Genomic DNA, 18145 nt, shown 5'->3' with positions numbered 1-18145 from the left:
ACTTTTTTTTTTTTTTTGTTAGACAGAAAGAGAATGTGAAAAGAAAAATACCATCAATGGTATTTAAGAACTACAAAAAAGAACTTGTAGAAAAAATAGAACATAACTACAATGGTAATTACAGATTTTATACAGTGTGTAAAGAAAACAAAGGGAAGGAGATAGGAGAGAGGATGGTAGAAAATTTTTGCAGCCAAAATATAAGCAAATAATGGCAGAAATGCCTTAAAAAGCAAAGCAAAGATACAAAATACAACATACAAGATACAAGATAAAAAAAACAACCATTTATAGAAGAAATTAAGATGGAGATATGAAAAATTAACTTATCTCCCACTGAAGACTCGACAGCCAAAGGTGACCATGTTTAAAAGCTAAAGCGGCAAACAAGATCTGATGGATGTTAGGGTGGTGCATTGTGGGTAGGGAAGGAGCTTAAGAATTTTTTGATGGCCATGAGCTAGTAAAATGGCTGGATCCCATTAGTTGAGGAAGAAATGAAAATGGACAACATCAGATATACTATATTAGGGGTGGAGGGGTATGGATCTGCGAGAAACAAAAATTAATATATAAGGGGTAGAGGGGTATGGATCCATGAGAAACAAAAAATAATATACTAGGACTGGAGGAGTATGAATCAGTGAGAAACAAAAAAAATAATACATTAGGGGTGAAGGGGTATGGATCTATGAGAAGCAAAAAATAATATATCAGGAGTGGAGGGGTATGGATCCATGAGAAACAAAAAATAATATATTAGCGGTGGAGGGGTATGGATCTGTGAGAAACAAAAATCCCAAAAGAAAAAAGGCCATTACAGAGTTATTTCCAGTGCTGTTTAATGTTTTGATCTTGTTTCAAAATCCCAAAATGTTGTATCATATCCATTTATTTTATTCAATGCAAGATTACACATTTTCTAGTTTTGCTCAAATTAGGAAGTTAAAGCTTTATTTCCTTTATAAAACATTATGCAAATGCAATGTGCATTAATAAACTATCAATATTCCATGCATAATATGATAATCATAATATCCATGCATAACAGGTGCACATTATGAACAAAGGAATGCATTGACATATAAGTACTGGGAGCTACTTAGCATTACTATAAATAAACTTGCCAATGCCCAACTCACAGACCATAGTGCCCTGTTAGCCACTCTAAGCAAAGATGTTTTGATTAAAAAAACAATATTTTATATACTACTTCCCAACATATGGCGTCTCTGCCTTCATACCTTGTTTTCTAAAAATGCGTCCTCCTAAATCACAACAGTTCAGAAGAAAGTGGGATAATTTATTCCCTTCCCTTCAAGACAATGAAGCCTTGCAGATATTATATCTCAAGATTGGGTCTATATTACGACATCAAAAACCCGTATCATCGAACACCACAACATCGACACACATAGCCCGAACAGCAAATACGCCGAACCCCCTAAACCGCAAATTTTAAATCTTGAATCGTCATAGTCAGCCAACACCACCGCGCACTACATACTACATACCCAAACATAATAAATAAAACACATGCATACACTAACCAAACCCTACTTCTAACCCTACACTAAACCTTACATACATTATATCTATGCACTTACCTTAACACACACCCTAACCCTAAGGTCCGTAACTATCGCACACTTACTCTACAGACATATACCCAAACAAAACAAATAATCCACACACGTACAGTTAACAAATCCCTACTTCTAACCCTACACTAAACCTTACATACATTACCTATCTATGCACTTACCTTAACCCGCACCCTAACCTGAGGTCTGTAACTATCGCACAATTACCTTACGGAGCTATACCGCAGACAGGCCAACTATGACACTTTGACATTTCATATTTCGCAGTTTTGAATGTTCTCCTTTACCATACGTGTCGTTGTTGTGGTGTTCGCGGAAACAGGATTTCGATCTCGTAATATAGACCCTCAAGATCAGAAGTGTGTAAGGGGAGGCACTTCTCCCTTGCAAATACCCTTTGTAATACTCATACGTTTTATTTATTGCATCATGAGTATTCCATCTGGAAGTAAGACCAACCATGGTAGTCAGTGAGTGGTACAGTAAACTTCAGTGTTTTCATACATCGATGACACAGAGCAGTAGGCCCATCCATTATAGATTCCTTTAAAGTCACTGACTTAAAATACTGCATTGTTATTAATTCTCTTTTTTTGGAGTGACAGAATCAATTCTAATGACAGCTACATTGTTAAAACAGATCATCTCAACGTATCTACGACAGATGAAGTTAAGCAGCAGACACCACCTATGTACTATAAGTACAAGTTATTCCCTTTTGATACTTGAATTAACCTACCCCATTTGATGTTAGATTGACCTTAATCACCCCATTGTCAATAGCCTGGATCATACCACAGATAATTTGAGGGGTCATGCACTGGATAACGCATTTAGGGGAAACTTCTGTCCATTAGAAGTACAAGGGCCAGTCCTGGGGTAAATGTTCTATTACCCATCCATAGATCTAAGTTGTGCTTGAATATGGACAGGGTGAGCTTTGTTTTACATGAATGGAATATCTGTTCTAAAGCAGTAGTATCCACTGTGAGATATACTGTCCCTCCAAACCATACTGTTGATGTTGCAGAAGAGGTTTAGTCCAAGTATTTCTGATGCCATTCCACTTGCTGATGTGCAGTTGGTCCATCAGTATTGGGTCAGAGGATGCCTTGAATGCCAGGCACAGGTAGCTCTTTGCAGTCTGCAGGATACAGAGTATAATGACTGGCCTTTGAGTAGGTCCATTTAAGGAAAATTGTTGGCCATGTATCCTTTTAGTGACGTATCTCTGTGGATGCTTCAGTTGTTGCATGTGTTTGGACTTGATGTATGCCAGAGGGCATTATACTCAATAACTGGCCTGATAAAAGCTGAGCATAGAGAGGTAATTACATCTCTAGACCTGGACACAATCCATTTGTTTATGAGCTGTGCAATATAGAAGATTTTCTTACAACAGTGGACATATGGTACAAAAGTCAGATCACTGTCCACATAAGTTTCCAAATCCTGAATAAATGCGTCAACAGTTTGGGGCATATTGTCAATTGCTCAATTGTCAATTGCTCCCTGAGGTAGATGACTTTCCAAAGGCTATAATAATGGTTTATTTATTTATTTTTTTGGTATTTAGTTTCAGTCCATGATTTTGGCACAAATTTGATTGAGGCAAACCTTTCTGCAAGTTGGCTAAGTTATATGGGATTCATGCTCCTAGCTTGCAATCATCTGCAAGCTTAGTCAGCCAGTGTCCTTTGGTATTGGCTTTTACTTAAGAAAGGTAGATTCCAAGCAGGAGAGGTCCCAATACAGAACCCCGAGGGACTCCACTGGTGACTGGTCATTTTGTGGAGGTGGCTTCCTCTGTTTTGATCTCCTGTGTACTGTCTGGGAACCAGTTGGCAATCTAACAGGTGACATATTTTTTTCCAGTTTATTGAGCTTTTCCACTATGCCTGTGTAGAAGCTTGTGTCAAAAGCATTGGCTAGGTCAAGGTATGCAGTGTGCACCATTTTTACCTTCATCCACTGCTTTGGTATCTTTCTCAGAAAAGTGCACCAGGTTCCATAACCATGACATGCCCTTGACAAATCAAAACTGAAATGGGTCCAGTGTTTGGAAGTTCTCTATGTCATTAATGATTAGTTCCATGGTAAGTTTTATTCATGGATTTGCATATGAGGCTGGCCAGACTTATGAGTCTATAATTGCCTGGGTCTATGGAAGGTCCTCCTTTAGGCAGGGGAATGATTGTAGCTGTTCTTCATTCACTTGGTACAAAACTTGTAATGAGGCTGACTGAGATTGAACAGTGCTATTGGAGTGGTGGCAAATTGTGCTTCATGCTATTTAAGATGCATCTAGGGATAATATCAGGACCCATTATTGCAATATTTTTTGCTTTTGATAGCACTTTTAGGATTTTGTCTTGTGTGAAAGCTGGAGGCAAGCCAGTTTCAGGTATGTCTTGTGAGACAAATTGTTGAATGTTAATTACCGTGTTTGCATCCTGTCATATAATTGGTCAAATGGATCAAGATGTTATGTCTCAACTTCCATATTGTGAGGATGCTTGTGGGTTCAATCCCCTCTTAAACTATCAAAAATATTTAAGTTAAGACTTCTGTCTCATAATGCTAACTATAACATTAGACATGGAAAAATGTATGAACAACATTTTTGGGTAGGTGAACATATGTGTCACAGATGATATTTGCCAATATTTTTCATTCCTTTGCTTATAATCTGTGAGTGAAATGTGACTGAGTAGCATGATTTCTTAGTATCGGCATATTTGTCTCAGACATCTCTACTGCATCTCAGACTATGAAGCACTGCCAGGTTGCCCAAGTAGGTTACTATGTTCGTCCTCTATCTGTCAGAATGCAGGTGATAATGGCTGTTAGCTTAATTCCCCTCTCACAGCTGTGAATGTTAATAGCCTTGTTAAACTGATAAGTGTTTGTTGATGCTTCGGTATATGTCTTAATGGTATTATAGTCAGACTATATATCAACTTCAGTTTTTCTTCGTATCTGTACTTCTCTCTACCCCACCCTCTTTCTCACTATCCTTTCTATTGCATACATTTCTTTTGTTTATTATTTTGTTTCTCTCCATTTATTTACTACTATATGGAGCAGCATCATAACCTACACCCATGCCTCCAGCAAGATCTGTCAGACACCCAAAGATGGCAGCAGCAGTGTCACCACCACCACTACCACTGCCAGAAGCCCCCAACACATCTGGATCTCCACCTGCCACAGTTATCTTCACATTTTCTCTCCATCCTGGTCTTCCTCTCTCTTTTTTGTCCATGCCCACCCTTGTTGGTTGTTCCATCATTCTTTCACCATTGTCTTACTTCTGCTTGGCTGATGTCTTCTTTGCTATCGTGTTCACCTTTCCTAAAAGTGTTATGGCACCCCCTGTCAATCACATCCATCTTTCCATGCTACATAACATAACCCACTTACCATGTTCTTATGTCCCTTCCTTCCTTCCTTTCACAATGTGCTTTATTTTTTATGCATAAAAATGGGCACTTATTTCACAAAAATTATTAACCCTACCTTCCTCACTTCCATCCAGCTCATTCCTTAGTTGCTCACCTTAAGTTCTATCCTGAACTTTCTTTCCCATTTCATTTCTTTCCTATACTCCCATTTGCACCTTTTAATCTGGTCAAAAATAAACACACTTTACACATACCTGTCTGGTCCTTTCACATCACTTACCTTTTGTAATTGTACTGTCTATGGTGAGCTGAAGATTACAGTTGATGCCCATGTACAACCACTGAGAACCAGCACTGCTCATTGGATAGCAAATACTAAATATAGCCACCATCATGCACCTTGTATATTGGCCTCACCCAGCATCAGCCATACAAATATCAGCTTCTTTGAATAGCAGTGAGCACATACAACATGCCTTTTACCTCACTTCTTCTATAGCTCAGCTTGTAGATGAAGTGCTTTGCACAGTATGAGAGGTGTAGTTTATAAATTCAAGTTGTCTCAGAGTCGTGTTTTTCATTTTATTTATTTTTGTATCGTCTTTCTTTCAATCTCCAACTTTGAAACAAAGAAAGGCTATGTGCTTGACTGATGTCTTCTTTCAAACTGATTCTGCCTCTCAGCCTTTAAGTGAGTGAAGTGCTTTAGAAGCAGAAGCAAGGAAGGTTGTTTGTTCAAATCCTCTCAAGGAATCATTATCTGTTTTGCATTTTGTCTTCATTTATATTGCATTTATATGTATGTTTGATGTTCCCTTCTCCTTTGTCTTCCACACCCCTCAATGTGCACCATCTCCCTTTGTAGCATTGTCTATGTGATATGTTTGTATGGTCCTACTACCTACTGTACACTCCTAACTTTATCTTACTTCCCTTACTACCATCCACAGGTTAGATGCTCTCTCTCTCTCTCTCGCTCTCTCTCTCTGTCTCTACATATATATATATATATATATATATATATATATATATATATATATATATATAGATAGATAAATATAAATATCACTGCATAAAAATTGATTGCCACACATGCCTCATGACCCTGTATGGCTGCCATATACCTTTATTTCTCTTGTTCTGACTTTTCATGCAGTCATTCTAAGCACACTTGAGGGATGTGCTTGACATATGATTAGGACTGGTCATGATCACAGCTTAATTGTTTCAGAATCCCAGGGTATCTGTTTGATTTCCAACATCAGCCCTGCTTATTTGTATATAATATTTGCTGAGAGTGTTGTAATGGGCTGATACTAATAATGAATCATGAATACATCCTGTGAACCAGTGAAATTTTGTTATAAATTTTAAATTAAGACATAATATTGATTATGCAGCCTAATAATGCAATTAGTAGAGGCAGTGGATTCGCATTTTTTTCTGAAAAATGTCGTAGTAAATCCCAAACTTAAAGTAAGTACTGATTTACTTGAAGACAGAGCAATCATTTACCATTACTTGTATTTTTTCTTAACCAGTTTGCTTAATGAGTGTTCTCTACTTAGAATTTGTTTTAATTTTGTATATTTCTAGATTATCTTGACTTTTATTTATTTATTTCTTAACATTTGATTACAGGGAAAGTCTGACTGGGTAGAAACCCATTTTCCGCAGAGGCTCTGGGAGAAAAACTCCAAATTATTACAAAACAGTTTGAGCACAATAATTTTACAATCTATAACAATAAAACAAAAACATCTGCATTTTAAATAATTATAACAAATTAAACGTGATAGAAAAACATTAGTTAAGAATCAATACAAGTTATATGACAATTACTTAACATTTACAGAAATTGTAGACACTTTGTAGAGAAATTAAAGGTAAGTTAATCTAATGCAAGGAGGAATTGCAATATGAACTGAGGGAAAAACAGGCTTATGGTAAAATTAGAAAGTTAGGGAAGAAAATCTGATAGAAGTAAAGAACTAAGTGAAGGTACTTGTTCAAATTTAGGAATATAGATTATCCTGGTTTTGAGCAAGAACAGATCCAAATTTTAGCTAGGAAGTCTTTCAGAGTAATAATCAAAAACTGGAGTTAACCTTGAGCAATCATGGGTATAATTCCCAGATTTTGTCTCTCGAAATTGGTATTTAATTTTTTTGAAGAACCTTCAATCAATGTCTCTTGTAATTATTATTTACACCCAGGTTGCAGTTGCTTTACTTTGTGAAATGACTCAGTGAGCTCCTTCTTCATTACGTCGCACTACAAAAGTAGCAGCTCATGCCAGGATAACAGGCACCACATTATAGGCACAAGTTCATATCATACTTACCTTTTCAATCAGCTCGATGCACGCAGCCAGGTCCATGCCAAAGTCAATGAATGTCCATTCGATTCCTTCCTTCTTGTACTCTTCTTGCTCCAGTACAAACATGTGGTGGTTGAAAAACTGTTGCAGCTTTTCATTGGTGAAGTTGATGCAAAGCTGCTCAAAGCTGTTAAACTAAATTCATAAAAAAGGATATTAATCAGATTTGTATACATTACCACTTAGCAGTCACAAATCCTTCCATCAAGCACAGTCTTCATCCAAAACAAATAAGTAGCATGTACTTCGATGGCCTTGGTTAAAAGTAACTAACAGATATAACCAGAATCACAAAGAACATTCCTTTAACATCATATTACATGGAAGAATGAACAATACAGAACTGTGTAGTAATGCAGTCATATAAAACAATAATCATGTAAGAAAGAAAGGAAAATAGAGAGAAAATTATTTCTGGTGTTGTCAGCAGCAGCAAAGGATACATTATTGTGTCAGTATAGAAAGAAGACATGAAATTTCAAAAAGACCATTCATTCTAAGAATTTTTTCATGTTCCAGGAAAAATAACTAAGGTAAATGGAAGTATTTAGGAAATATGCCCCTACATTTACATGCATTTTTGTTCTTCAGAAATATATTTTCATGTTATTGGTAAAGGTACATAAGGACTGAAAGAAACATTATTTGGCAATGTAATCCATATCAGGAAGCAAACAGAGATTGCCTTTGTTGGTGACCTAACAATCAGCATTCCTTGTGTTCTGTGTGTTTAGTTTTTCAGTCTCAATTTACTTGGCAATATCATATTTAATGAAATATTTCAGTCCATAAAGTTTGCTTAATAGTCTATTGGTCCTCATCACTCACCTTATCTAGGCAATTACAAAGCCTGTTTCCTATGACATGTATGTCATCCACATACTCAAGAGAAAAACTTTCTTAGTAGATTCTGTCTGGAGCGTGTGTGTGTGTGTGTGTGTGTGTGTGTGTGTGTGTGTGTGTGTGTGTGTGTGTGTATATATACAGCAGTATATAGCAAAGTAGAGACAATCATTATTTTTGGAAAAATCTTCTTATAGGATCTTAGGAGGTTACTAGGCTAACAGCCCTAGAGCCTTTTTTAAGCCTGGCCATTCATTCCCAAATCTTCCCATTAATCAATACTCCCAGACTAGAACAGCTTTGGTATATGCCTGTGTCTTAGGGTATTTGCAAGCTGCCCCTGTCCATAAGGGACACAGGCTACAAGCCATGGATGAATTTGCACCTTCCCATCCATTGGTCCAAATTGTTTTTGAATAGGAAGAAGGAAGAGCTCTGCTTCACATGAATGGACACTATGTTCCAGAGAAGGGGTAATCTCTGAGACACATACCTGTCCTTCCAATATGTTTTGTTTATGTGACAGACAAGGTTTAGATCCTTAGATCAAGTAGCTCTAGTGTTGCTTTTTTTTGCAAATGTGTAGAAGATCCATTGGGTCTGGATTGGAGAATGCTTTGTATGTTAGGCATAGATCATCCCTCGGTAGTCTGTAGTAGACCAAGAACATGGACAGGGTGTTTTTAGTTGCTCCAAATAGGGCACTTTATTTATGCCCTGTATTCTTTTAATGAGAAATGTCTGTGGCCACTTGACCTGTTGCAAATGCTTAGTCAGGTATATGTCAAAGGATGCATTATACTCAGTTATTGGTCTAATTGGGACTCAGTTTAGTGGAACTATGATCTCCCTAGATCTGGATACCATGTGCTTACTTGTAAGTTGTGCTATATAGAAAGAAAGATTATCTCACCACCGTGGACACTTGGTGATCAAAGTTCAGGTTACTGTCAATCTGAGTTCCCAAGTCCTTTACTACAAGGTCTACTCTTAGGGTAGTGTTGTCACTGTTGTAATTTACAGGGATGGTCATCTTCCCAAAAGGTATAATTATGCAATTTTTGCATTGAGCTTTAGGTCATGGCTCTGGCACCAGTTATTTGTCTGTGTCAGACCCTCCTGGAGGATATCTATGTCTTTCAGGGATTCAATAATTGTACACAGCTTGCAGTCATAAGCAAATTTGGTCAGCTAAAGACTGTTTACATTTCCCTTGACTCCGGAGAAGTATGTTCCAAACAGGAGAGGTCTTAGTACCAAGCCTTGTGGGACACCACTAGTAACAGACCTCTTGATGGAGGTGGATTCTCACACACTAACTTGATGTATCCTATCAGTAAGCCATTCGGCTATCTATTTGGTGACATAAGGATTTATGCTTAAATTTTTGAGTTTGCCTACAGTACTCAAGTGAGATATTGTGTCAGATGCCTTTTCCACGTTGAGGTGAGCAGTATACATCATTTTGACCCCATCCATGGCTCTAGTGACCTTCTTAAAGAAGCCCACCAGGTTTAGTAGGCATGGCCTCCCCTTGACAAAACTGAACTGTGATGGGTCCAGTGACTGAAGATTTCCTATGTCTTTCTTTATCATGTCCATGATAATTCTTTCCATGGCCTTGCTTATAAGACAATTCAAACTTATGGGTGTGTAGTTCCCTAGGTCTGTTGATGTTTCCCCTTTGGGTAGAGGGTTGACCACTGCAGCCGTCCATTCCCTAGGGATGAAGCTTGCCTGGAGGTTGTGGCTGAATGCAGATTCTAGGTGACCTGACAGATCATGTTTCACATTATTTAGGAGGCATCCTAGGTTACTGTTGGGACCCGCTGATGCAGTATTTCTAGCTTTGGAGAGTGCAGTGAGGATCTGTTCATTAATCCTAGATGGGTGAGAAATGGTACTGCATATTTCTTGGGGGTGTAACTGGTGGTGATAGGGGTAAATTTGGAGCTAAATATATTAGCCAGCAAATTTGCTGTATCCTACTATTTGATATACAGAGTTCCATTTGCTATTAGTTCAGCACACTCTTGGTTGCTCCCCTTAAGGTTGCATACACAACTAAAAATACCTAATGGTTATCCTTAGCCTGGAAGGCTTTTTTGCCTCACAATTGGCTTTAGAGGGCTTAATTAGTTCCCTTAATTGCTGTTGAGACTGATGAGGGAACTATTTGTCTGTTGGGCATAGCCCTATTCTTGCAAAGCATTTTTTTTCTTTTGTTGAACAACCTATTTATACTTTGAGTCTACCAAGGGAGCTTGTTTTTATAGTTTGTCCTAAGTTTATTTTTGGTTTGGTACTGATGTTTGTTTACAGTTATTTACACGCTTGTGCAAGGTTTCTGTAAACACTTTCTCTTAGGTTATAATGTTCTCTGAGTTTGTGGTGGGGGCTTGGACTTTAGGTATGCCATTGCTTAATAGGAGGCAGTTAGTCTTGGAAAGGTTCTTACAGGTTCTGGGACTGGCTTGAAGTTCAAGCTTTATATTTATTTCATGGATGACTGCTTTGTGATCTGATCTGACCAGTGAGGACATTACACTAGGGAATGTGCAACATTCTCTCATATTTGAGAGCATCAGATCCAGGTTGTTTACACCCCTAGTAAGTGTACAAACTAGCTGTTCCAAGGTGTTTGCATTGGCAAAATCCAAGAATCTTTGACCTTGAATGTTAGTGGTTGTGTCTATATCCCAGTTTATGGTGAGATGTGGTGGAATGAATAGTAAGTGGCTCAAATGCATTCAAGTATAGACGGGGACCTATAGCTAGCAAGGATATGGTATGGGATTTTACCTAAGGTTAGTTGGACATGGAGTAGTTCAAGCATGATATACTGTTTGACCAGTCTTGAGATGTGCCTACTTTTTATGTAGATCAATACACCTCCACGTCTTGTCCCATCTTGTGTGGTAACTGGTCTAAATTTGTGGAAGATTTTATAGCCTTACACTGCTGGGATGTCTTCAGCAGATTTAAACCATGTGTCAGCAACTGCACAGATGTCAACCCTCTCCAGGATGAAGAGCTCTTCCTGGGAGTGGTGCTTCCTGTTGAGATTCCTAGCACTGAGCAGTAACACCTTTAGTTATGTTTGTGTCTTTTGGCTTTTCCTGGTTAGGGGTCGCCACAGCAGAACTCCGGTCCGCTAATGATTGGCAGTTGATTTTTACGTACTGGCTTGCCAGGCCTGATGCACAACCTTCAACGAAGGTATGCCCATTCACACGTCTCCGTACAGAAGACGATCTAGCTGAGAATCTAACAGGACAGTGTCTTACTGTTAGGCGACAATGCAACCGCAGCACCACCACCGCGGGTTTGTACTGAGTAGAATTTACTACGTTGGAAGGTCTATCAGAGTGGCATTGCCAAAAAAGGCACTATTGAGGTGGATAATGTTTTGGCCAAACAGATATTTCTGACTGTGATACCTATCAGCTTTTTACATGTTGTAGTCACACAATACAGAAAGGATTCACATATAAACAGTACTGCTATCCATTAAGAACCTGAATGTAGTGCAGAATTAAAGGTCACATGAAAACAACAATCATTGACAAATTTTCAGTAGTAACAATAAACTGCATTTTGATTCCATATTTGTGTATTACACTTAAGTTGAATATAGTCAATGGGTTTCATTTCCAGCTTACATTAAAGACGTATTACAGAAAGACAGATAAATGTTCTAATTTAGTTCTGTCATTATGAATACAAGTTCATAAAATAAAAGTTGCTGTATTACATTAATCATTATATACCTCAGATTTAGCAGCTGTAAAAACAGGTTATGTTAAGACAAAGACTAACTATGGAATCATATAGAACTGTAAGTGTACTTGTACAGAAAACAGAATACCACAGCCAAATATGTACACATGGTCAAAACAACACACTGAAACCACATAATATGTTTCTTGTAATGAAACTTACATCAAAAATTTCAAACCCAGCAATATCCAGGACACCAATAAAGTACTGTCTTGCTTGCTTAGTATCCAGCTGCTGGTTGATACGGTAAACCATCCAGAAGAACATTTTCTCATAGACTGACTTAGCAAGAGCACCAACAGAGTTGTGGACCTAAAAAGGATTAAGATGAAATCTTAAAATTACCGATAAAAACAACAGCTATCTTATAATAATACAATCACTATGCATTCTTTATGGCTGCATGTTGTATAAGAAATGTACCTGTTCAACTGTCTGACCTTTGGTTACAAACTCATTTCCAACCTTCACTCTTGGGTAACACAAGGCTTTGAGTAAATCAGATGAGTTTAGGCCCATCAGGTAAGCAGCTTTATCTGCCACTGTAGAAAAAATAAAATTCATAGTTTTTCTACACTATCTTTTTTTACAAAACAAACTTTCACGTAAGAGATTTCTAAATTCATTTATTAAGGGTGGATATGATTAAATAAATCAAAAACATTTTTTATTTCAACTTGCAGAAGTTTTAAGATAAGAGCAGTTATAATGAAGCATATAATATATCTGTCTATGTTATGCACACTGTGTGTGTGTGTGTGTGTGTGTGTGTTTGTGTGTGTGTGTGTGTGTGTGTGCGTGTGTGTGTGTGTGTGTGTGTGTGTGTGTAATTCTGAAAGGCATTGTTGTTCCTGTACAACATATCAGAGGACATTCCCTCTTGTCCAGTCATTTGCAAGCTGAAACAAATACATGATGTAACAAAAGCATTCATACTAGTGGCATGGAATTAACAGCAAATCTAAAAGCTACTACAACATTCAAAAACTGCATAAAATCTTTCCCATATCTATGTAATTCTTGAAATGACACTGCAGAACTAATTCCTTTGAGGAACCAGGTCATAATGATTTGGTCTCTATTTCTAGTGTTTTAAGACTCAAAGCAGGTTGTTTTATGTAGCCGAATCTGTTATGCTCAAACTAGTGTTTGGAATTATTAATTGATTTATTCAGAGTGTATTAAGTTTTATTTGGTTTTAGATAAACATTTTAGTACATTTATTCTGCAAGATTTGATGATATGATAGATTTGTGCACATTTTTATCATAATCGGGTTTTATACTTAATATTTTTCATGTATTTTTCACTTTTACATTTTTTCAGGTTCTCATTTTTTAGACGTTTTATTGTACATTTTATCAATTCAAGTTCCCATTATTTAGTCTTTATGGTAACTAATTATGTAGCTGATCATGTGCTTAGCTATATAAGAAGGAAGGTATGTGTTTTTTAATCTAGTTCTGAGGAAGTTCTATCACTTGCATGAAAGCGCTTAACCGTGTTTAACAAACTACGGTCATATGGTAAGTTCTGCATAGTTTTATTAGTTTGTCTTATCTATGTACTTCTGGTAGAAAGAAATCATATTTGTCAACTTCCTACTGACAATAAATTTAAACTTACGAATGTTAGCATTGCTTCCTTATTTCTCATGTTACTTCACACATAAGACCACTAACAGTATATCATTTATGTGTGTTATTGGTATCACTATGTACAAAAACAATTCTCCTTTTATTAAGCAAACTTGCTGCTAGAATAAAAATCAGAGCTGGTGCTATTCTGAATACCTTTTCCATACCTTTTCTCTGTTACTCAAGTGCTTTCACTTATAAAGTCCCTCCACATGCCTTCCCTTCATCTTTAAATCAGAGTAGGTATGAGGGATGATGTTGAAGGACATAGCTTTCTTTATTTTTCCCTTGATAGCAGAGGACTATAATCAGAAGGTTCTGGGAAGAATGCAGTTTGACTCAGAGTTGATAATGATTCTCTCCTTCACATAGATGTCTGCTACCTCATGGGGGTGTCTAGGAAAAAACTCTCTTCATCAGAACAGACATAACATCTCATTTTTCCATTTCTCTTTATCTTTCAATCTGGCTGGTCTTCTAGCACCTGAGACAGTATTCAAATGTAGGTCCCCAACAATAAAGGACAATGCCCTGTCCCTCTGGCACTAAAGACATTATTCAAACTTAGATTCCAAACAACATAAGATGATGTCCTGCCTCTGTGCCATTGAACTAACCAGAAAGCTGTATTTCTATTAAAACATTTGTAATGCATAAACCTCTCAGGTTGGCAGCTAGAAAATGTGATTACGTGCTCATGTTATACTATAGCCCTTCCCCTCCAAACATATAAAAAAGACACACAGATCATCAAATAGTACCTCATCATACTTAGTACATGTAAGTATAATTTTCAATAACTGTCCCACTACAAGTGTAAAAATGTGTTTTTATGTAAGCATTCCTGCTGAAATGCAAGCATACGCAAATATACAATGCAGCCATTATAATAGACTTCAGCTGATTTAGTCTAGCTTCAGTATGGTATTTTAGGAATCTTCTATGCAACATTGATTTAATGTTAATCAAAATTCCAAGTAGATGAAACAAACTTGTCAAAGCTTTGATTGGATCCTTTACCACTTTGTGGTAGTGGTGGTGGTGGTGGGGGGACTTCATTTCTACAGTCCCTAACACCAACATCATGGTCACACAGCCATGGACAAAAATTGAAAAACAAAAATACTTTCAGTAACTACTGGCACATAAGTCACACTTGTTTGAGGGTTGGGAAACTGCTTCTGAGAGATTCCTAAAAATTGTAGTCAGCTAAGTGTAAAAGATTTAAATGGTTATATTCATGAAACTTCTCTGTATTTTTTAATAAAATATTGCAGGATTGGTATATTCTAATTTGTTGGTATGTTGTTTACAGGTTATTCTCACCCCAAAATACAGGAGGTCCTGTAGTTGAAATTGGCAGTTATTGTCCAATTAGTCAGAAAGGCCTACAACATAAGTTTGTGGAAGAGGTCTAAAAATGTTTACTTTATAATCATAAATTTACAAGTTTTAGCTCTCCATCAATGAATACAGTACGTTTGGTCACAGACTTCTTCTTCACGGACTATTTGTGTGTAATGTAATGTGTGAATAAAACATAATAAAACATTTCTACTAAGTATTTAGTGTGAAGTAATTTTGCAGGAAATTGCCTGCACTCTTCTACTTAATATATATGCAAAAAAAACTCAGTAATTTCTGCACCTTTGAGAAAAGTTAGACTGTCGTTAGGCTGTCATTTTAGTGAAATGCAGGCTTCCACAAATAGGGTTGCCACCTTTTCAAATGGCCAAAGTGGGACATTTCTAGTACAAACATCAGATTTTACAGGCCGACACATACCCATGGTCAATACAAAGGTTAGAACTTAACTTTTTTGCCTAAAAAAAGCTTATTCTTGTAGCATTTTAGTTGCTTATTCTGTTTCTTACAACATTTAGGTATTTTAGATATAGAATAACTGTTTTATGCAACTATTACATAAAATATAGGAAATAATTTTGTCCTAAAATCTCAGGACATTTGCCATTTTTACAATTTTTTTGTCAGGACACAACTGTCCAAAGAGGGACTGTCCCTTGCAAAGTGGGACAGGTGGTAACCCTATCCACAAATGGACATGGACAACTGCACTATAACAAAGTGGTCCATGACCAAAGGTACAGTTCAACCATCAAAATGTATTCATGAAATGCATATTGTATATTTTCAGTGTCATAAAATATGATGGCTTTGGATCAAAGGTTACGAAATCACAGTCGTGATTAAATATAACAAAAGCTTTGAATATAAATCACATGATTTTGTTAACATACTTTAGCCACTACATAACATTACCCTGTACACCAGTACTAGACAGTCAAGAAGAGAAGGTAAACACTTGCACCACACAATACTCATCACATAGTCCCTCAAAACCTACACCACCAAAACACACACATAGAACCACAAAACACACACCTACATTCATGGAGGCTCTCAATAAAAACCTGTCCAAGCATCAGGGACCTCCAAAGCAGCAGAAATGCAAGCAAACTCCACCCCCCCAACACAACCCAAATAACACATAGCCCACAAACTCAGTGTGCCACTCAACCACAGCCCATAAGACATAGCAAAGTACCCAACACTCTAGTCATAGGTGACTCTATAGTCAGGCACACTGATTTTCCACTCACCAGGCTAAACAAGGAGAATGTTACTGCCAGCTGCCTGTCAGGTGCCAGGATCCACCACATAACGCATGCACTCAGGTCACTCCACAACAAGTGCAAATATGACACTGTCATTGTCCATGTTGGTGTGAATGACCTGAGACGTACCTCCCTGGACTACATGAAAAGAGACATGGAGGAGCTCTCCAATCTTGTAGCCGAGGCAGGTATGACCCTAGCCCTGAGTAGCATCCTGCCATCACCCAGAATGATACCACAGTACAAGGACAAAATTATTTACTTCAACCATTGGCTAAGCTTCTGGTGTCATTCTAAGGGGATCCAGTATTTATCTGCCTGGGACGACATGATCAACAGACCACAATGCTTTGCCAGAGATGGCCTGCACCTGTCGTCCTTGGGATTCCGGATACTGGCTAAGGCTCTTGCCACCCCTATAGTGCCTTTTTTAGGCAAGGTTCAAATGACAAATTCACCACCGTAACAGGTGCAAGCAAGCAAAATCTGAGGGTAATGCTACTCAATGCTAGAAGTCTAAACCTCAAAATGCACTCACTCAAGGCACTGCTTAAAATGGAGAACATCGACATCTGTGTAGTGACAGAGACCTGGTTCAAAGCTCCAGAGAGCACCCCTGAGTTACCAGGCTATAATTCATACCACACCTTTCAGTCACCTAACCCGTAACGAAGTACTAAAGGTGGAGGCGTATCCATATTCATTAAGGATATCCACACCTCCAGGCTAGTTGCATCCGAGATTATCCAAGTGCAACTAACTCTGGGCAAGACTGCAATCCAAATTGTAGCTTGCTACAGACCCCCCACCATGCCCCAGGATTCCCACTCCTCATTTCTTGATACAATGGAAAGTATTAGGGTACAACCCAACACCCTAATAATGGGCGATTTCAACTACTCCACCATTAACTGGGAAAACTACTCATGTGCCAACTCTTTGGTCAGATCCGACCACAAGCTAAACACCCTAGACATCCACATCCTGCCCCCACCCCCAATTAGGGAAACCACCATAAAAAAACTTCTCCAAAACCAACTTCACACTTCTTTAGACAGAAGTGGCAAACTTCATGACACCCATGCAGATGGACAATAGAGGTACGACTGCTTAATCCTGCACAAATGCACTTTATAAGCACTTACACGAGTGCATGGATCATGCTATCCCTAATAGAACCAAGATGCTATCCTCCAAAAAAGGGAAGCAAATCTGGTGGTCCTCTGCCATAAACAAACTCTACAACAGAAGAAAGAAACTGTTGCAAAAAAAGAGTAAAATCCCTTGACTGGAGGAACTCCCTGGTCAACCTCAGTAAGAAGCTGAGATCCCTCATAAAATCCTCCAAAGCTAGTTACAAAAACAAAATTGCCACTGACTCTAAAGACAACCACAAAGCATTCTATAGCTATGTCAAGAATCTCAATGGCAACACTCATATCTGCTCTGAGTTACAGCACAATGGCACTAAATATACAGAACCAGCTGATACTGCCACATCCTAGCAGATAGGTTCAGTGCTAACTTTATCCTTCTCTAACCCCCTAGAGGCCCATCTTTATACCGAAAGAATGTAAAGGTCCTGTAATCACGGCTGCACAGGTAAAAAACATACTCTCCAAAGCCAAGAACACAGCATCCATGTGACCTGACAATATCCCAGGCTGCGTTCTACATGAACTACAGAATTAAATGGCACCCTACCTAAGTACCATGTTCAATCAATGCCTCACCTCAGGCTTTGTGCCGACTGAATGGCGCACGGCGATGGTTATCCCACTCCACAAAGGGGGAGCCATGACGGATCCTGGGAACTACCACCCTATTAGCCTGACGAGCCTGGTCTGCAAGGCCATGGAAT

The 18145-nt window shown here is 38.1% G+C and overlaps 1 protein-coding gene across 1 annotated transcript in view; it reads right to left on the bottom strand.

Moving 5' to 3' along the window:
- Positions 1–18145, bottom strand: part of LOC122789098 (myosin-4-like) — a 235286-nt gene that overhangs the window by 150694 nt on the left and 66447 nt on the right. The window contains exons 13-15 of the mRNA XM_044056298.1: positions 12435–12553; positions 12174–12323; positions 7353–7523 (exon numbers count right to left, since the gene is read on the bottom strand). Coding sequence (XP_043912233.1) covers positions 7353–7523; positions 12174–12323; positions 12435–12553 — 440 coding nt within the window. The remainder of the gene's footprint in view (positions 1–7352; positions 7524–12173; positions 12324–12434; positions 12554–18145) is intronic.

This window comes from Protopterus annectens, chromosome 14.part0, assembly GCF_019279795.1.
Source record: "Protopterus annectens isolate FY-2018-M chromosome 14.part0, PAN1.0, whole genome shotgun sequence".
In the NCBI taxonomy this organism is placed as follows: domain Eukaryota; kingdom Metazoa; phylum Chordata; order Ceratodontiformes; family Protopteridae; genus Protopterus; species Protopterus annectens.
This window is presented reverse-complemented; position numbering and strand designations above follow the sequence as displayed.